General features: G+C 51.5%; 1 protein-coding gene across 1 annotated transcript; it reads left to right on the forward strand.

The window, feature by feature from the left end:
• Window positions 1-9,105: 9,105 nt before the first annotated feature.
• On the forward strand, window positions 9,106-19,593 carry Cx3cl1 (C-X3-C motif chemokine ligand 1). Its single transcript, XM_059262702.1, has 3 exons — window positions 9,106-9,237; window positions 14,991-15,099; window positions 16,756-19,593. The coding sequence occupies exons 1-3, from the start codon at window positions 9,168-9,170 to the stop codon at window positions 17,750-17,752; spliced, it is 1,176 nt and encodes a 391-aa protein (XP_059118685.1). The 5' UTR covers window positions 9,106-9,167; the 3' UTR covers window positions 17,753-19,593.
• The last annotated feature ends 278 nt before the right edge of the window (window positions 19,594-19,871 follow it).

Raw genomic sequence — 19,871 nt, forward strand, 5'->3', positions numbered from 1 at the left:
TCCACAAGATGGAACCCATACCTGATACTGCTATGTTGACCAAGAACCAGAGAATAGATAGCCCAGGGACCTAGGGTAAAACCAAATACTATTGGTCAAAAGGGGGGGGGGTGTGTAGGAATGAAATCAGTACCTTGTTCAGCCATCATCAGAGAAGCTTCCTCCTGCAGCAGATGGAAAGAATGCAGAGACCCACAGGTAGACATTACATAAAGAGTGAGAGACCTTGGAATGATCAGCTGTAAATGGGATGTCTCCAACAAATCCCTCCCCTCAGAGCTCAAGGAACCCAGAGGAGGAGGAGGCAGAAAGAGTGTAAGAGCCAGAGGAGATGGAGGACACCAGGAAAACAAGACCCTCATCAACATGAATAAAGCTCATGAGAACTCACAGAAGCAGCATGCGCAGGGCTGCACCAGGTCATCTGTGTCTATATTATGGCTTACAATTTAGTGGGGTTTTTTGTTTTGTTTTTTGGGTTTTTTTTGGTTTTTGTTTTTTGTTTTTCAAGACAGGGTTTCTCTGTGCAGCTTTGCGCCTTTCCTGGAACTCACTTGGTGGCCCAGGCTGGCCTCGAACTCACAGAGATCCTCCTGGCTCTGCCTCCCGAGTCAATTTAGCATTTTTTTTTTTTTTTTGGTTTTTCGAGACAGGGTTTCTCTGTGTAGTTTTGCGCCTTTCCTGGAACTCGTTTTGGAGACCAGGCTGGCCTCGAACTCACAGAGATCCGCCTGGCTCTGCCTCCCGAGTGCTGGGATTAAAGGCGTGCGCCACCACCGCCCGGCAATTTAGCATTTTTTTATGGGACTCCTGCATGTGTAAATGAGTCTCTGATTCTCATGCCTTTTCTTGGGCTCTTTTCCTTCTGTTGGCTTGTCCTGTCCAAATTTGATGTGATAGTCTTTACCTTGTTATATTGTGTATTATTTGAATATTATCTCTTAGAAGCATGTTCTTTTCTAATAAGAGACAGAAAGGGAGGGGATCCTGATAGGTGGGAAAGTGGAGAGGAACTGGGAGAAGCAGAGGGAGTGGAAATCATATCTGGACATATTATATGAGAAGAGAATCTATTTCCAATAAAAGGGGTGTGTGGGGGAGACAGGCTGAGAAAGCCATTGGGAGCAAGCCAGTAAGCAGCACCCCTCCATGGCCTCTGCATCAGCTCCTGCCTCCAGATTCCTGTCCTGCTTGAGTTCCTGCACTGACTTCCTTCAGAGGTAGACTACAGATGTGGAAGTGTACACCTAATGAACGCTTTCCTCCACGCCTCACCTCTGAAAGAACGAGAGAACCAGAGCTCACGGCAGACCCTGACTTGTCAGTGATGCGGTTTGTCCCTGGTTTTTGTTTTCTGTTTTGTCTCATGTCACAGATGGCTGTTTCACACAACGCAGCATAGGAAGGAAAAAGATTCAGAGGCAAAGTTAGCCACGCACACGTTGGTTGCGGTGGCCGTGAATGCTTGGTCGGCATCCTTCCCCTCTGCTGAGCGGCGAACCTGTCCAGGCACCCTTCCCTCCTACCCTGTCCTCACTGTCTGGTTTCTGCTCTTACCTAGGGTTTCCTGGGAAGTTGGAGGGAAGTTTTTAGTCACATGACACTAGCCATCCTGTCCCTCCTGTCAGAGACTTGTTCAGAGAGGTGCCTGTCCTGTGCATGGACAGTCAGTATGTTATTTGTATGTGAAACAATGTACAAATCAATGTTTTGAAAATAATGATCTCAGATTTCCTAAGTCAAGTTTTAAACGACTTGACTCCCCCCACCCCACCCCGTATTGAATGGGTTTATTCTTAGAATTGCGCGCTGTGGAAGTGCTCTGAAGTGCATATAGGATTCAGTCCTTAGACAGCGGTGGCTCTGTCCATTCATGTTGTTCCTCTGCACACATACTGGAATTAGCAAGGGCTTCACAAGCTTGAATGATGGTGTAAGTCACTGTTTTCTTTACTTAAAAAAAAAAAAACAAAAACAGAATGAAATGTAACAGTTCTGTTGGGAATAATGGCTGTTGGATTGGGGGGGGGGGAAGCCACCTCTTTGTCACTTCCTGGAAGCCTGTCTCCATGGGATAGCCTTTGCGTCGGAGGAAGACCACTTTTACGCCATGCAGACCTTCATGGTTTTCATTTTGAGCCGTGTTCAGCAGCAGCAGCAGCGTTTGGACCACAGTGTTCTGTGGGCCCTCCCCTCCCCCTGTATCCTACACTCCCCCACCCCCCACTCCCACCCCACCCCACCCCTGTAGCAACAGTAGTGGCTTCATTATTCCGTTTTCTATAGCAGAAATCCTGTTTGTTTTTTTGTTTTGTTTTTGTTTTGAAGTGGTATCATGTACAAAACTGTGCAGTAAGCCTGGACCTGGGAAAGCGGAGACGGTGACGCCCCTTCTCTCTCCACCAAACGATTGCAGAATTCTGTATCTGCACCCTCCTCAGCTTTTGCATTTCATCTTAAAGTCAGTATATTGCAAGGAGGCTGGAGGTTGGATGCAAGATAGATACTATATTAAACTGTACTGTTATTTAAGATGTAATAAAGCAGTTTGACATGAAAATAAAAAAAGAAAAAGAAAAAAGTGCCACTTCTCAGGTTTGTGATGCGACTTTGTAGCTACACACTTACTGGGGGGCAATCAGGTGTGGATTGGGGCATGACCAACAAAAATTCTAAGAAGTTCCCTGTGGTCGTCTGGGCAAAGGGCAGGCTTCCCCCCCCCCCTTTCTGAATTACAGGATTTGGATGGGCACCTAGTGGCATAAAATATGCTTTCTATTTTGGTGTACGACAGGGTCTTAGAATGCATCCAAGGCTGGTCTTGAACTTCCCAACCTCCTGCTGCAGCCCCCTAAGGGCTGAGATTATTAGTGTGAACCACCACACGCCAAACTCCACCGCCTGTGGTCTTTGTTCAGAATTCTGCAGGCATGAAGTGTTTTGTCTTCAGTTTTGTTATGAGCTGAGACTCTGTCTCCTGTGTGTCTGTGCTCACTAAAGCCAGGACCTTGAACACCATGCTGTTCGTGCTTCTCAAAGCTTGTTACAGCTCCAAGGGATGGCATTCAGTGTGGTTTCTACTCCTTCCATGGTAATAAAGGATTAGGGAAGGTACTTCATACAACTGTTGATGAAAAAACATTAAGAGTTCATCTATATGGTGCTGGGGATGTGATTTCAAAGAGAAAAAAAAAAATGTGAGACCATGGTCTGAGGATTAAAAGCAGTTTTACCTAAGAGCACAGCCAATCTGATACCTTAGATTCAATTTTATATTTATTCTTGAGTTTCTCTGCACTTGCTTGCTAGATGGAGAAGCAGTGGGCTTATGGACAGGGTATGTAGCTTCATTTCCCTAGATCTTAGATAGGCTTCCTCACCTCAAAACACCACATAAGCGTAAAATATGAATAAAAACGCTGCCCTTCCTATGTAAGAACACACAGTAAAGGCTAATGCCACACCGCTCAAGAGTTTTTCAATCTGGGTATCTGATCTTTTTACCAGGGAAACTGTTAAATAATGCCCATGCCTAAGATCCCACAGATAATGGTTTGGGAGACCCTCAGGGAATTCTGATGCCTTGTTTTGTGGCAAGGGATTCCCTCCCCTCTAGCAGCAAAACCAGTTTCTCTTTGGATCCAGGGTCACTGGTTTCCCTGAGAATTCAGTAGGCTCTAAGAAGCTCCTCAGAGATAGGATCCCTTTCCTCGGTATCCCCCACACTCACCATCTCTCCATATGTGGTCAGTCTCCTTTCCCCAACTCCACAGCCTCACTACCCATCTTACTGTCCATGGCTAACATACATGCCAGGCTGACTTCCCTTCCACATCCCTGAAATGGCATGACAGTTTTACCGACCCATCTTCATGCTTAATAGGGCAACAACACCCAACATCTGGAATGAAACAGTAACAACAACCTTCTCCATTGTCTGTTGTTTGGGTAACACTGCATGGTCCTGGGTTTCGGCTCCGTTGGTAGAGTGTATGCCTTGAGTATATGCCTAGCAAGTCTGCAGTCCTGGGTTCCACCTCTCTCACAGAAAAACATGAGGCCTGGGGGAATATGCCTCACATCTCAACACTCATGAGATAGAGGCAGGAGGTTCTGGAGTTCAAAGATAGCCTGGGCTACATAAGAATCTGCTCCCTGATCATAAAGTACCCCACTATATAATGACATGGAATAAAATGCACATTTTATACAAATAAATTAGTAAGTAAGGCGAAAATAAGAACAGGAGATGAGTTGAGGCATAGGCACAGACTGTCAACAGCCTCCTGAGCATGTAAGTCTATGGGTTGGAGCTGGAGGAAGAGGGGGGGGGAAGGGGGGATAGGGGGGAATGTGGCTGTGCCCTCCTGATTGGCCAGAGAGAGTGAAGTGAGAAGAGCTGGGGGCGAGTAGGGAGCCTGAAAAGGCTGTGAACCGCCCCCCCCCCAGGTGGCCTCAGAGTCACCTCAGTGCGACTAGAGGAAGCCCCCTTCTTAGTGCTTCACACTTTAAAATTGCTTCCCCAGTCATTCCTTAGCTCAAAGTCCCTCCCCGCCCCCACTCCCCAGCTTTCCTGTCCTTCCTTGTGGTCCAACTGCAGCCTCTCTAGAGCCCCTTCCTCAGAGCCACTGGCGTAGACATCCCCCTTGTTACGAAGGAGTCTGCACCTTCCTCTGGAGCAGGCTCTCCCTTGCCTGGAGAGTTGTTCGAACCCTGCTTGTAAGTCTGGTGTCACCGCACACTTGGGAAGCGCAGGCAGAGGATCTCAAACTCAAGGCTAGCCTGGAGTATATAGTAAATTCTAGACCAGCCTGGACTACACAAGAGAAAGATGGATGGATGGATGAACAATAAACAACAAGCCTGCCTGTATGCATATTATAGGCCTAGGGCATGGCCCAAAGTTTGTGAGTCACAAGACAATAGTACTTCGACAATAAAGTCAATTTGTTCACTGACAATCGATCTATTCCATCAAAAGGAAAAGTGTGAGCACTCTGCTCATACATGCCTCACAGTATTACTCATCCCAGCGTCTTCCTTGAATGTGTATTGGGACCTCATCCAACACGTTGGTTAAAGTTCTGGTTTATAGGAAGCACACAGGATAAGGGAAAAATTAGATGACTCATAGGAAGGAACCAGATAAGTTAGAGTGAGAACATTGTTCAAACACAGTCTTGACTCCGAAAGGTCGATGTCATAAAAATAAAAACATGCAAGTGATCCACAAGGACGAACAGAAAATAGCTGCATGCCATGCACACACCTAGTGGTAACCTAATTCAAGAACTGGAAGCAGGAGTTGCCAACTGTGACTCAAGCCTGGATATTCCAGCACTGGTGAGGCTCAGGCAGGTGGATTTTGAGTTCAAGGCCTACTTGGGCTATGTATCAAGGCCTTGTGAAAGAGGGAGGAGGGGGAAGGGAGAAGGAAAGGTAAAAACGGCTGGGAAGACGGCTCAGCAGTTAAAGGACTTGCTGCTCCTGCAGAGGACCTGGGCTCAGTTCCCAGCACCCAGGTCACATGCTCACCACTGCCGGTAACCCCCTCTCCAGGGGATCTCACACTCTGTTCTGGCCTCAACAGGAACCTACTCACAGGTGCCACACACAGACCAACCTACACAAAAGTAAAAATAAATCCTGAAATGAAGAAAGAAGGAAGACCAAAAGGAAAGCAAGAAAGGGATCTGAGGTAGGGAAGGAGAGAGAAGAACACATTCTGGGACAAATGTGAATGTGAACTGGGTATGGGATGACATAGAAGATTTACTATCAACTCTGTGAGGGGAACAGTTATAATTGTCTCATACTTAGGAATGAAAATGGAGGTGCACACTGGTCTATTAGGGGCAAAATGTCAAGCAGACAGAATTTACTTTGCAATAGTTTGGCCAAGAAAAAAAAATGATAAAACAAATATGAACAATGTTAACCATTGAATCGTGGAGGTTAAAATATGAAAACCCTTGTGCCTTTCTTCTATTTTGTTTGAAAATTTTCAAAGAAAGGTTGAGGAACCAAATCTTCTTTGCTTATCTTTGAGCTAAGAATTCATCTCCCTCCTTCTTTGCTTTCTTTCCTTCTTCCTCCTCCTCCTCCTCCTCCTCCTTCTCTTCCTCCTCCTCTTCCCCCTCCTCCTCCTCCTCCTCCTCCTCCTCCTCCTCCTCTTCCTCCTTCTCCTAGGGTCTCATATATCACAGGCTATGTGGTTGATGATGATCTAGATCCTCCTGCCTCCACCTCCCAAGTACTGGGATTAGGGGTGTTAGCCAGCACACCTGGTTTCCCGTGGTTCTGGTGATGGAACCCAGGCTAGGCAAGCACTCTACCAATTGAACCACACCCCAGCCCCATTTTTCCTTCCTTTCTTATTTATTTATTTTTATAGTCTAGAGATGGAGCCCAGGACCTCATATGTGCCAGACAAATGCCCTAACACTGAGCTACACTGCCAGTTTACTGCTTCCTTACTTCCTGCCTCAGCCCACAGCCTGAGAGTCCTTGGGAGGCCCTTGTATCTTCCTCCTGCTACTGAGCTGGGGCTCACTGAGGCCAATGATTATGGCTGATTTGCTTGCCCCTGGGTCTCTGTCTTACCACAGTCCCAGACACACACAAGGGCACTGTAAACACCGTTGTAAAGAGTGTGCCACTCTTTCATGCCAGGCACCGGCAAAGCCGTTAGTTTTATTCACTCCCCAGGGACTTGCTGGGGCGGCCCTTAGCATCTCATTGTACAGATGGGGATACTGCACCCTGCCCTAGTGGGACCCTTAAGGATGCAGAGTTGTGTTTCACTGGGTCCGGTGGCCTGAAAGCCTGGCCACTGTGTCCAAACTGCATCTCAGCAGCTTCTCCTTGACACCTGGGTGAGATGGGTGGTGACAAGCACCGTAAGCAAGAAGCTGAACCGGCAGGGAGCTCAGGCTGTCTCTAGAACCCAGCGGGTTAGAGTAAAGCTGTTTTTATCTTTTCACCCACAGTGTGGGCATTCCGACACTTGCTTGTCAGATGGTTCCTTGACAAGGGATGGAGACTCAAACCCAAGGAACAGCTAGCTGGGTCAATCCATCCTTCTTCACTTCCTGTCTTCAGCTACCCTGTCCATAAAGTGAACCACCACAGTGACAGAGATATTAGTCTTACACCCTGGGTTTGTTGTCATGACTACAGGAGTTAGTCGTGGAAAAACGCTTAAGTTTTGTTCTGAGGTATTGGGGATAGGCTTTCTGCTTGCCAGGTGAGTGCTGTGCAGCTGAGCTACACCTCCAGCACTGTGGGAAACCTTATAAGAGAGTGCTTGGCTCGCAGTAAGTTAGTAACTCCTTCCCAGTGTTACAGAATCCAAACATTGTGCCACAACTCCAGGGCCAGGCTTGTGTGCTGCAAGTCCTCCCCATCCCTCCTGCCAGTCCTCCCCCGTCCCTCCAGACTGTCCTCTGGAGCACACCCTCAAGTCCAAGATTCCAGGTTTCCATTCTTACATCCTTCTCCCTTACGAATGCAAGTGCTGTTTTCCCATAATGCTCCCTGGTTTTCCCCGCCCTCCCTTTTCTTCCCTTTTTCTCTTTCCCTCTGCTCTCTCTCCTCCCACCTCTTCTCATCCCATCTTCTGTCTTACATAGCGCAGCACAAAGAAGCCTAGGTCTCTGGATTTTTTGTATTTGTTTAGCCATACAAACGTAACTATGTATGTAGCCCAGGCTAGCCTTGAACTTCAGGCAATCCTCCCGCAGCCTCTTGAGTGCTGGGATTCCAAGTATGAGGTACCATACCTGACCTGCACCGCCATTTTTTATCACCCCTTGTTAAAGTCTCTCAAGCCGTAAAACGAGGCTTCCTAGCTTCTTATCTGGCCAAGAAAGGGAAGGTCATCTGGGCCCCAACTGGACATTGACCCCTGCCAGGGGAGCCTCCCCTAACTCTATAAGTGTCCCGCTGCCCCACACCCACCCCAGGTGCCAGCCCTGTTTTAGTGGGTAGCAGGAGAGAACAAGAGGTCCTCTGGTGTAGCAGCTGCAACTTCTCTGCCTGGCCATGATCCAGCTGGCTTCATAGCCTGGGACTCTTTTCTAGACAAACTGGTTTTTCCCCCTGGCTAGCAGCCCAAAAAGAGTAGCGCAGTTCACTGCTGGCCCGAGACAGGAGAGGCTCTACTAGCTAACTGTTCTAGACTGCCAGGATTGTACCCCTGTCTTCAGGGAAGCCTGCTGGGAAAGCAAATTATGTGCAGTACCCCAAGCAAGACCTTGCTGCTGGGTCTTGCCTGGTCTCAGCGAGGAAGCTTCTAGAAGATCAGAGCTCTATTAGCCAGACTCTCCTTGTACAGCGGGCAGAGCTGCCCTGCTGGGAGGCAGGACCTCTCCAAGGCTCTGCGCTAGGGTCCAGGGAGAGCCAAGAGGCCCATGACCCTGACAATAACGTGGTCGTGCTATTCTGGTTGCTGGCAGACGGCAGAGCTGGCAGAGGGTAGGGCAAAGGCTAGAGCGGGCAAACAACAGCTAAGCAGGCCTGAAGGCCTGGGTCCTCTCCGTGTTCTAGGCAATCGCCACTCTGTTGTCTTCTTCTCTGTGTTCCTGATAAGTTTATTCTACACAGTGAAGCTCTGTATGATTTGGAATGCTCCGTGCCCTCTCTGGGCCTCAGTTTCCCCATCTGTCCCTAGGAGGCAGGACTGGATTATTCTTGCCGGGTTCTGTGCTGAGCCTTACAGATGCATTGGCGGAAAGGTACTCGGAGCTTCTAAGGGATGACGGCTGGGGGTTCTGCATCACATGGGCGAAAGACCCCGACTGCCCCCAGATAGGAAAGGGCTTGGCAGATCCGGTATGGCGGGGCCCAGTGTCCACTTAGACCAGACCTAGGCTCTCCAGGGAAGGTAGCCCAACGCCCCCCCCCCGTCCCCCCACCCCCCACCTCCCGGGTTCTCGCCCAGCCACTCCCGGAGCAGAGCTCAGCGCGAATGGTTCCCTGGCAACCCGGGAGGAATCCAGCCGCAGCCACGGGCTCTTTCCTCTCCCCTCCCACCGCCTCCCACTGCAGGCGCCGGGGGCGGAGGCTGCCAGTCCATTATAAAAAGCAACCGAGGCTGGCGGCAGAGGACTACTCGGAGCTGCAACGCGGCGGAGCCTCCTAGCCTACCGGATTCCTGCACTCCAGCCATGGCTCCCTCGCTGTTCGCTCGGCTGCTGCACCTCGCCGCGTTCTGCCATCTGTGCTCCCTGCTGGCAGGTGAGTGGGTCTCGACCCTGCCTGGGGAAGAAGGGAGGAGTGTGTTGGGGTACAGACTGCATTTCCCTGGGGAACTCGGTCCCCGCTAGCCCCGGCCATCCCAGTGGCTACTGGGGCAAGAATGGGGTGACAGCTTGGAGGGTCTGTGGGAGGCACAAGGTGTGTGGGGAGGAGTGAGGGCTGGGAGACCCTGAGCAGGCTCCTGGCTGGGGGACTCTGCTAGTTCTTCCTAGTGAGGTTAACTATAACCTGTATAAGCCCCGGCCCGAGGCCAGAGAAGAGTCAGGACTTTCTTTTGCTCTGTTTTTCAAGGCCTCCAGGAGTAGTTAAGGTCAAGGTCACTGCAGCTTGCGGATGGGACTTGCCTCTATACTGGCATGCAGCTTGTCCCTCTGTCTGTCTGGATGGGGGCATCATCCTGGCCACCTCCCCCAAACCCAGCTTAGGAAATATTTTATCTCCACGGGCTTGTTTTCTGGACTCCACTACCTGCTAGTACAAGGTGTAGACATTCCTAGGGACGAAGGGAAGATGGAGACCCAGAGATGGATAGAGAGCCAGCACGCAGGGCAGGAGAGGGTGATGCCCAGGGACTTAATGGAGGAGAGAGCAACTGGCTTGCGCATCCTCTGATGACCACCCTGCCTCGAGAGTTAGCCCCATCCTCAGGGAGGGTCCAGGCCATTTGGCAGGATGATGCTCAGAGAAGGTTGCACTTTGCCTTAGGGCACACAGTGAAACTGGGAGAATAAGAACCAACCCCCAGCTTCCAGGATATCTCCATGGAACTAAATCACCAGTGCCACAGGGAGCTGGTGATGAGTGGGTGCAGAGTGGGGGTGGTGAAATAAAATTGTGCCCAGCTTTCTGCTGTCTGAGCTCTGGCTGCAGGCCTGGGATATTTGGAGACAGTGAGCACGGGGAAGTGGGAGTCAGATGGAGGATGCTTTGCCATCACCTTGCTGTGTGTCCCTGAGCTGGGTCTTGACTTCTCTGGCTTCAACCACTGTGCCTGGCCATGTAGCCATTGCCTCGCTGGTGAGAAGGCTCCAGTGTCTAGGGAGGCATTTTGGAGGGTGTGTACGGTGGTAGTGGGATATCACTTTTATTAAGCTTGTAGGAAAAACCTAGGCATGGCTGGAAAAAAGACCCTGAAATGTTTGAGGTCTGAGGACCCTAATCGTGGCTGCTGGCTTTGCTAGGAGATGGTGGGCATGATGCAACCCTTGTGAGCCTCAGTTTCTTCTCCCCTTAAGTGAGGTATTCAGCTAGGTCCACCCTGGAGCTCCCCAGCAGGGGGATCTCAGGCATCAGGGCTGCTGCAGCCAGGTGCATGGCTGGTGCAGGGTATCTGCGTCAGTCCCCAAATGTGGGTCTGCAGGGCTATGTCAGGCGATCGCTCAGCGCTTTATGTAACAGGCCTGCAAATGCAAGTTAGAGCCGAAAAGACTGCCCCCAGCACTGACGCATTCCCCTCCCACTCAAGTCTCAGCAAGAAAGAGAAAAGAAAAAAAAAATTTGCTTTCAGCTGTTACAGCCTGCTTCCCCCACCCTCAGTGGGGGTGGAGGGGAGCAGGGGCATACAGCTTCATGTCAGATCCAGGGCCCTGTGGATTTAATTAAGAGCTCCCCCACTTCTCCGTTGGTCAAGGTTTTATATGCGGTTAAGCACTTCTGCGTGCATCTTGTCCATTCATTTGGCAAACACGAGCAGGACACCTGCTGGGTGACAAGCACATTTCTGGGTGCTGGGACCATAGCCGTGAGTAAAGGGGCTAAGGAGCCCAGCTGAAATTTTACTGCAGTATACACAAAAATAAACCTGTCAGCCATTTAGTCTATTAGAAGGAAAAAGCATTGTTGGGGGGGGGGGCACTTGTGGGCTCTTTGCTTGGTTTTCGTTTTGCTTCTGAGACAGGGACTTTCCATGTAGCCCAGGCTGGCCTCAAACTCATGCTCTTCCTGTCTCAGCCTCCTGGGAGAGGGCTGGGATAGGAAATGTGCTGCTCCTTTGCCTACCATGTTGACATCATCTATGGGAAGAAGGTTAGGGAATGGCTGAGCTCTCTCTAGGGTGATGGTCCTCGCAGGTGATAATTGGCAATTTCCAGAGACATTTTTTTATTATTACAGATGTCCCAATATTTTTGGCTCCTGGTATAGAGTCCACGCATCAGCCTCCACAGCAAAGAATGAGCAGGTCCGAAATGTGAACAGTATGGTCATTGAGAAAAGCTTCCCCAAGAGCAGAGTGCTCCAGCCATTAAAAAACATCTAGTCTCTAGTCACTCCATACTGTCACGTCCATTTTAAAGGTGAGAAAATTAAGGAAGGGCCCAGATGAGTAAAGGCTCAAGCCTCTACTCACACACCTAGGACCCAGTGTGTCTTATGATTCCTTACAGACAACCTAATGCATACTTCTTCCAGGAAGCCTCCCCTGATTACTCATATTTGAAAGTTATCTCACATTCCTGTAAATCCTAATATGTTTGTTTATGGCCAGAACATTGAATCCTTTACCAGGACTAAACCAGCTCTGCCACAAAGTAGACGGTGTTCTGGGCAAGTGACTGAACCTCTCTGATCTTCAGCTTCTGCATCTGTAAGAAGAGGATAACTATGTGCCCTTTGCAGGGCTTGGGAGCTAAGAGGAGCAGTGGTCCTCTCTGTCTTACTCTTGTCTGCCACAGTCTCCTTTTCTTCCTCTTATCTCAGGTCACCTCAGGGATCTGATGCACACCACAGTAGGTGCTAGCAGAGAGGTTCTCATCATCATCATCTTACCTGCCTGTAGCTCTGGGGCCCCTCTGAAGAAAGAGACAGGCTCCATTTACACCCCCTCACCCCCGATGCCTCATAGCACCTAGCTCAGGGCCCGGCAAGAGGGAGGAGCCAGCATTTGCTGGTTACCTCAGTAAACAGTGATCACTACGAAGAATTTCAGCATCTGCAGGAAGAAGCTCTCAGAGTTAAAGACAAGAGAGCTCCAAGTTGTGTACAGACTCAGAAATAATTCAAGTCGGTGCTGGCTGATTCAGGAAATGGATGGATGGATGGATGGATGGATGGATGACTGGTGAGTGGATTGGTGACAGGCAGTGGGTGAAAAGAAATTGATGGGGAGGGCGGGACTTTGAAAGAGTGACAGATGAGCAGGTGGGTAGATGGATGGATGGGGATGAGTAGAAGGTAGCTAGGAGGACGGAGGAAGTAGGAGGTAGAAAGATGGGTGGATGACGGATGGATAAGTAAATGGGTGCATAGAGGGATGGGTGCGTTGGTGAGTGGGTAAATCTAAAGGAGGGACAGGTAGATTGAAATATTACTTTATTTTTATGAATATTTACTGAGTACCCAGGTCGTGGTCAGCGCAGAGATGCATGGTGCCAGCGAGACAGACACAATGCAGTCTGATCCCCCGACTCATTGGGTGGACAGTAGATGGCTAGCTGCACAGAAGTACGGTCTCCTTTTCTAGAAATGAGGACTTGGTTCTGAAGAAGGGAAAGGCCTCCCCCCGTTAGTGACACGGCTGTCCTGGTAGAACCAAGTGCTGCTCCCCTCCACAGGGCTTACAGCCGAGGCTGGCTTTGGCTCTGCACAGCTTTGCAGATGCAGGCAGTGGTCCTCTCTGTCTTACTCTTGCCTGCCAGTCTCCTTTTCTTCCTCTTATCTCAGGTCACCTCAGGGCTTTCTCAGGAAGGTATCTGCGAGACCCAGGCAGGAGTGGCCACCAAGCTACTGTCACAGGGACTTGGGGGAGGGGGTGCAGCTAAGTTATTCTTAGGTCCACTGGGGATGGAGGAGGGTGGCAAGTCTGTACTATAATTTGGGTGGGGGTTGTGTCTGTGTCTCTGTATGTAGGCCAGACATCAACCCAGCGCTGTTCCTCAGGAACTACCTCCACTATCCACCTTGTTTTTGAGACAGTCTCTTCCCTGGGGTCTGGAGCTCACTGATTCTTCTCTCCTGGCTGGCCAGTGAGCCCCAGCAATGCTTGTCTCTGCCCCCCCCCCACCATGCCTGGTTTTCTACACCGTTTCTGGGGCATCCAACCCAGGTCCTCAAGCTCGTGTGGCAAACATTTACCTGCTGACCATCTCCCCAGCCCTGAACTGTGACTTTCATATTCTGGTTCTTGGGGAAGTGGGGACAGCATTGTAACTCAGCCAGTGAATTCAGTAGCTACTAATGCTGACCTTTGATGACCCGGCTTAGACCCACAGCCCAAGCTTCCTTTCCCACAAGGTGGACAGATGAGTTGGTTAGGAAGTCCGGATGTGTGCTTGCCTTTGGCTAGTTCTGTTTTAGGGACTGTGCTGAGGACAACCATCCTCATGCCTACTAGGCAAGCACTGTGTCCCTGAGCTCCACCTCCAGCCTCCCGTGTCCATTCTTGGCAAGATGGAGAGTGTTTTCACATCATATGTGTGTAAGTATTTGTGCACAAGCAGTGTGGTTTAGTGGGAGCTGGGGAACAACTGGGCTCCCAGGTCCTAAAGACTGAACCGGATCAGCTTGGTCACGCCACACTGCTTCTTGGGGAGTCTTGGGTTCTAGATGGTTGGCATGGCCTTTACTCAGATCTAGAATCCAAGCTCTTCCTCATTTTTTCTCCCCATTTTCCATAAGTATACACTGTTCAGATGACAGGACACTCTGCTGGAAACTTAGAACAGTGGTTCTCAAATGATCCTTTCACAGGGGTCACCTAAGACCATCTGCACATCAGATATTTACATTACAATTCATAACAGTAACAAAATTACAGTTATGAAGTAGCAATGAAAATGATTTTATGGTCGGGGGGTCAGCACAACATGAGGAACTACCTGTATTAAGGGGTCACAGCATTAGGAAGGTTGAGAACCACTGATTTAGAAGGGGATTGACAAAAATAGAATGCAAAAAATGTCAAATGTTTATATCAGATAACGGGGTTTACCCGTTTAGAAACCCCTGTCCAGGGGCTTTTGCTACATAGCTATCTGCATGCCCTTGGCCCCTATCCTGCCCCACCCCCTGCCTTTTCTCCTGAACCTATCTCAAACTCATTCTGCAGTACTCAGGGGCACCTGCTCACTAGATGACCCCCCAATTTCCAGACAGGCAAGCTTACCTGATCCATGTGTGAGGAGGAGGGTGCAGGTGTAGGGTGATGGCTAAGTACATGACTTATAGGGCCAAAGACAGGGATGGACGGGGCAGGTAAGGCTACGGGCCAGGGAATGGGACTGGGCAAGGTCACTCCCTTGCCACGCAGGCCAGGTGACCATAGGCAGATCTGTGTCTCCCTTAGATTCCTCTCCTCTGCTATGACTTCATTTTAAAAATTAAACCCTTCCCGGCACATACCTTTAATCCCAGCACTCGGGAGGCGAGGCAAGTGGATCTTGGTGAGTTCGAGGCCAGCCTGGTCTACTTAATGAGTAGATGACAGGATACTCTGCTGGAAGTGTCCTGTCCAGGACAGCCAGGGCTACATAGACAGACCCTGACTTGAAAAACAACCACAACAAAATTAAATACTTCCTAGGTGCCAGACAAAAGGAGCTTTATAAATAAAGGTTTATTTTTATCAGTCCAAAACAAATCCAGAGGCAGAGACTCTTGCTGTCTGGCAGGTTATCAAGGATGAGTCAGCTGTGGGTCAAGGGCTCTGGCTTGGGAGTATAGCCGGGAGAGGCTGGAATGGGAGGGGACACCAGATGCCCAGGGGTCCTACTGACTGGGGGCCTCTGTGGACTCAGGTCAACAGCTCGGCGTGGGGAAATGCAAGAACATATGCCAGAAGATGACCTCACGAATCCCGAAGACTTTGCTCATCGGCTATCAGGAATCCTGTGGGAGCACCGTCATGTAGGTATCACTCGGGGCCTCAGAAGGCCCTGTAACATCTCAACCCTCTCCTCTCTGCCTCATCCTGGGCTTCCTGCCAAAGACCTTGGCAAGTGCCCCCTCGTTCCCCGCCCACAAGCTACCTCACTGACCTTATGATCAGTGCCAAACAACAGGTGAGGAATGGGTTCCTGCGTGGCCCACTGTGATCCAGGGCAGCACCCAGGATGGGGCTCCCTCTCAGGCCAGAGTCCTGTTTACACAGCCCTCAGCCCATTAGATCCCATGGAGGAGGCTGAGCGAGTGGCCTACCAGAGCAGGATCCAGACTCCAGCAGGTCAGCCAGGGGCCTTGGTCACTTCCTACCTCTACACCTCAGTTGCCTTATCTGGGAGATGGGTAGCAAGAGGGTGAGAGGAGATGGAGGAACTGAAATGGTTGGCTAAGCCCTTGGAAGGCACGAGGGTGGTTGCCACCAAGCGACGGGAGAGTTCTCAGCGTTCCCCTCTGGGCAGGAAACAGGCCAGTCAGTCATTTTCTACCTGGTCAGGTTGGTCCCTCGTTCTGTCTGGGGCACATGGTGAATACTGCCCATTTGCTCAGTCCGAGTCTTCCCCAGGACCGACGGTGGCCCCCTGAGCAACCTTAGCCATGCAGGAAATGACCAGAGTCCTTTTGAACTCAGGCTCTGCTAGCGGAAGTCCAGCGCTTCCTGTCCCCTAGACAGCTCCCCCAAGGAGTGAGGTTCCAAATGCATTTCTGCCTGCCCTCTGCTTCCCCACCACAGACTGCTTCTTCCAGAGACCCCCAAATACTTGCCTCTGTCTTCTAAGAGAGTGGAAGAGGGGACCATGGCACCCTTGGGAGTGCCATGGCTTCCCAGCATACCCCAGCTGGGCACACTTCTTTATCCCTGTCAGCCTCATCTTCCCATTGGTTAAATGGGGTTAGCGTGCTGGCTGGCTGCGGTGCAGACCGGGCATGACCTGCAGAGGCTGTAGTGTGGAATGAGAGTCAGCTCTGAGCTGCTGTTGGGACAAAGCAGCCACGCACAGCTTCATGGGAGTCTCTAGATGTAGACCACATTCGAGATCCTAGTGAGGATACTGTTCGGCTTTGGCTCTGAGAAGCAGCTTCAGCCTGAGGACAAAACCCTGAGGAGGAAGTTGGGGTCCAGAGAGCAGCCATCACCACGGGACAGAGAACTTATGCCGCCCTGTCACATACTGGTGTCCGAGAACACCTCTGGCGTGCTGGGATATCAGAATCCAGAGCTGCTTGCCTTGATGGTAATGATGTGGCTATTGACCCCGTAATTATTCCTGAATTTTAGATGCCTGCTCTGACTCAGATGCTTTCTCTAGGTACTAGCTTACCCTTTATTTTGCTTCACAATAACACAGAAGTAGGGTTCCCATTTGCCTGGGGGCTTTCCTGGTTTTGAAAGGGGAAGTCCCTCAGGCTGAGAATGCCCGGTCTGAGGTGGTGGGTTCCCCTCCAGACCACAGGCATTAATGTCTCAGATGAGGGCTGGGAGACAGAGGGCATGGAGGGGTCCAACACCTCATGCTAGTCAGTCAGGACAGCTTCCCTGCAGGGTATGTGGGCAGTGCCCCACACCACCCCAGCCTGGCTGTCTAGAATCTGGGTATCACCAGCCCCCTGTCTTCCTTGTAGCTTGGAGACGAAACAGCACAGAAACTTCTGTGCTGACACAAAGGAGCAATGGGTCCAAGACGCCATGAAGTACCTGGACCGCCAGGCCACTACCCCGACTCAAAACGGTGGCAAGTTTGAGAAGTTGGTTAATATGACATCTGGGATCACTCTGCCCACCAGGGGACTGTCCCCATCTTCTCCGGCAGAGCCTAAAGCCACAGTGAAAGGCCTTCCTTTGGAGCTGACTACTATTTCCCAGGAGGCCCAGAGTCCAATGGGGACTTCCCAGCAGCCGCCAGCAGCAGTGACTGCATCATCATCCTTAACTTCCAAGGCTCAGGATGCAGGGCTTGTGACCAGGCCTCAAAGCACTGGGATTTTTGAGGAGACTACCGTCCCTACCACCATCTGGCAGAGTTCTGCTATCTACCGATCTGAATCTAGACTCCAGGTTGAGGAGAAGTCTACTGAGCCCCCATCCACTACAGTTCCATCCACCCAGGCGCCCATCACTTTCCATGCAACCCCGGAGGAGAATGTTGGGTCTGAAGTCCAGCCCACATGGGTCCAGGGACAGAGCCCCAGTCTAGGGCCTGAGGAGTCCTTAGGGCCTGAGGAGACAAGCCAAGCTCATACTGATGATTTCCAGGACAGGAGGCCTGGCAACACAGTCCATCCCTCAGCGGCCCCCACCTCCTCTGAAGGGACCCCCAGCCAGGAGCTGACGCCTTCGGGTAGCTGGCTTCCCAAGTCAAAGGAGCCCATCCCTGCCACTTCGGCTCCCCAGAAACGGAGCGTATTTATCACTCCTGTCCCTGACACCCAGGCAGCCACCCGTAGGCAGGCAGTGGGGCTGCTGGCCTTCCTGGGTCTACTCTTTTGTCTGGGGGTGGCCATGTTTGCCTACCAGAGCCTCCAGGGCTGTCCCCGCAAAATGGCAGGGGAGATGGTGGAAGGCCTCCGTTATGTCCCCCGGAGCTGTGGCAGTAACTCATACGTCCTGGTGCCGGTGTGAGCTGCCTGCCTGCCTGTGTCCCTAGTTTGATTCAGACAGCTGTCTGGGGACCCCCATCCTCATACCCACCTTCACCCAAGCTGGGTCAATGGGAATGGGGAGGCTGGGTCCTCCAGGAGCCGCGTGCTCCAAGCCCCCAGATGTGGCCCTGGAGGCTACCTTTTACCGTTCCCCACACATCAGACACAGCAGGTGGCCTTCCAGCTTACCTATATTTGAGAGACTCCTCTGCTGCTGGCTGGTTGGAGGGGCCCTTGACATCCCAACCCCTAGTGAACAATTATTTATTGAATTCCCAGCCCCGTGACACCTGTTTCCTGTGAGCACCGTGGTCCGTCCATCTCACAAGCAGCAGGTCAGGCCCATCTGCCTGTCCCCCTGACCTCCTCACGTCTCCTGGGATTGCTGCAGTCGCCAGCCCCTCCCCCTCCTCGGCCAGCCACGGTGCTCTCTCTCCCATCTCTCCCTGTCCCCTGTACAGAGCACACCACCACCACCACCACCACCACCACCATCCACACCGTGTTGTGTCCTTTCCTGCATGAGGTTAACGCTGTGTTTCCTGGAGCTCTCTGGGAAGGGAGATGAGCTTGTGCGGGGCTTTGATGCATTCCTCCAGACTGTGCTGTGAGGGCATGCTGCACCTGAAGGCAGGGTCTAGTCCCCACTCAGCTACCTGCACAACGAGGTGCCCCATCGGCAGAAGAAGCGTGGCCCAGAGATGGCAATATCCCACGGCCCTGATACCGTCACTTTCTCTGAGATCCTTGTCCCCATCCCTGGATGCAACCCCAGCCCTATCAACACTGATAGTCACTGCCATCCCACTGGACTGACAGACACCTTTGCACCCTGTGACTCCGAGGGCTGGCAAGGGGTGGCTTGAGAGTTCAGGTCCTACCCTGTGGGCTCCCACATGGAGGCTGAGTTGGGTAGGGACTTGCAGGAACAGAGGCTAAACTCAGAAGGCCCCTCTGTGTCCTCACTAGGCACCCCTAACCCACTCACCAAGGTTACAGCCACAGGTCTGCCCAGCCTGAAGGACAAGTCACAGAAGGAAGAGGATGACGAGCGCCTGGGAGGCAGGGAGTCCAGGGTAAGCACCTGGAGCAGCCACGCGCCTGATTTAAGTTTAGGGACCTGCACATGTGTGTGCACAGCCCAGGTGGTTAGGAGGCTGGGTCCCGTCTCAACTCTGTAAGCACTGTTCATGCCAACCTTTGCGCCACTACAGGCAGGGCCAGAACTCCCATAACATTCTCCAAGAGCCCTGTGAAAATTCCTGGAAGGGACTCTGCCCTGGGCACAGAGTGACTGATGAAGCCTCCAGCATGCCCAGCAAAGAAGAGTTGGGCAGCGCCCCCAGCTGGAGCTGGACTTGCAGACCTCGCCCCTCAGGGCCCCTTGGTGGCAGCTCTCCCAACCCTGCTCCTAATAGCCCTAACCCTTTACCTTCCGAGCCTCCCATGGGTGGGCTTCACCCAGTGACTCCCTCCTTGACAGGAAGCTCAGAAGAGTTGGCTCTGTCCCAGAGTAAAGAAGCCAGCCCCTTGGTGACCCTCCGTCCTGGGAAGCTTGTGGCAAGCTCTAGTCTGGCTCCAGGGTATTCACTGTGGGCTGGAGGAGCATCAGCCTGAGTGCACTTTGTCCTGGCTCCTTCAGTGGGGAGCCTTCAAGGGTTGGGATGCCCCCTTCCCTATTGAGAAAGCTGCTGGGACATGCGGTCCCCTTGTCGGACTTTGTGGGTTCTCCCCAGCAGGATAAGAGCCAAGACGACCTGGGGAGGACTTTGGAAGGAGTTGGTTAATCCTTTGGCTTTTTCAAGCATCATTACCAATGTCTGTGCCATTTTGTATTTTACTAATAAAATTTTAAAGTCTTGTGAATCAAATAAGGGTGCTTTCTGTGGGGCAGGCCTGGGGAGGGGCAGGAGAGGGGGCAGTGGGAGGGGGGGCAGGAGAGGGGGCAAGTTCTGAGACCCTGTCTCTAGCTCATTTGCACCAGGGGCAGGGATTTTTATAGAAGGCGCTGCAGATGGGAATAAGGAGAACCAGGCCCTGGACTGGCTTGGTGCTGCCTTGCTGTGTAATGGTTAGCCAATGCCTTCACCTCTCTGGGC

Source organism: Peromyscus eremicus, chromosome 5, assembly GCF_949786415.1.
Source record: "Peromyscus eremicus chromosome 5, PerEre_H2_v1, whole genome shotgun sequence".
NCBI lineage: Eukaryota > Metazoa > Chordata > Mammalia > Rodentia > Cricetidae > Peromyscus > Peromyscus eremicus.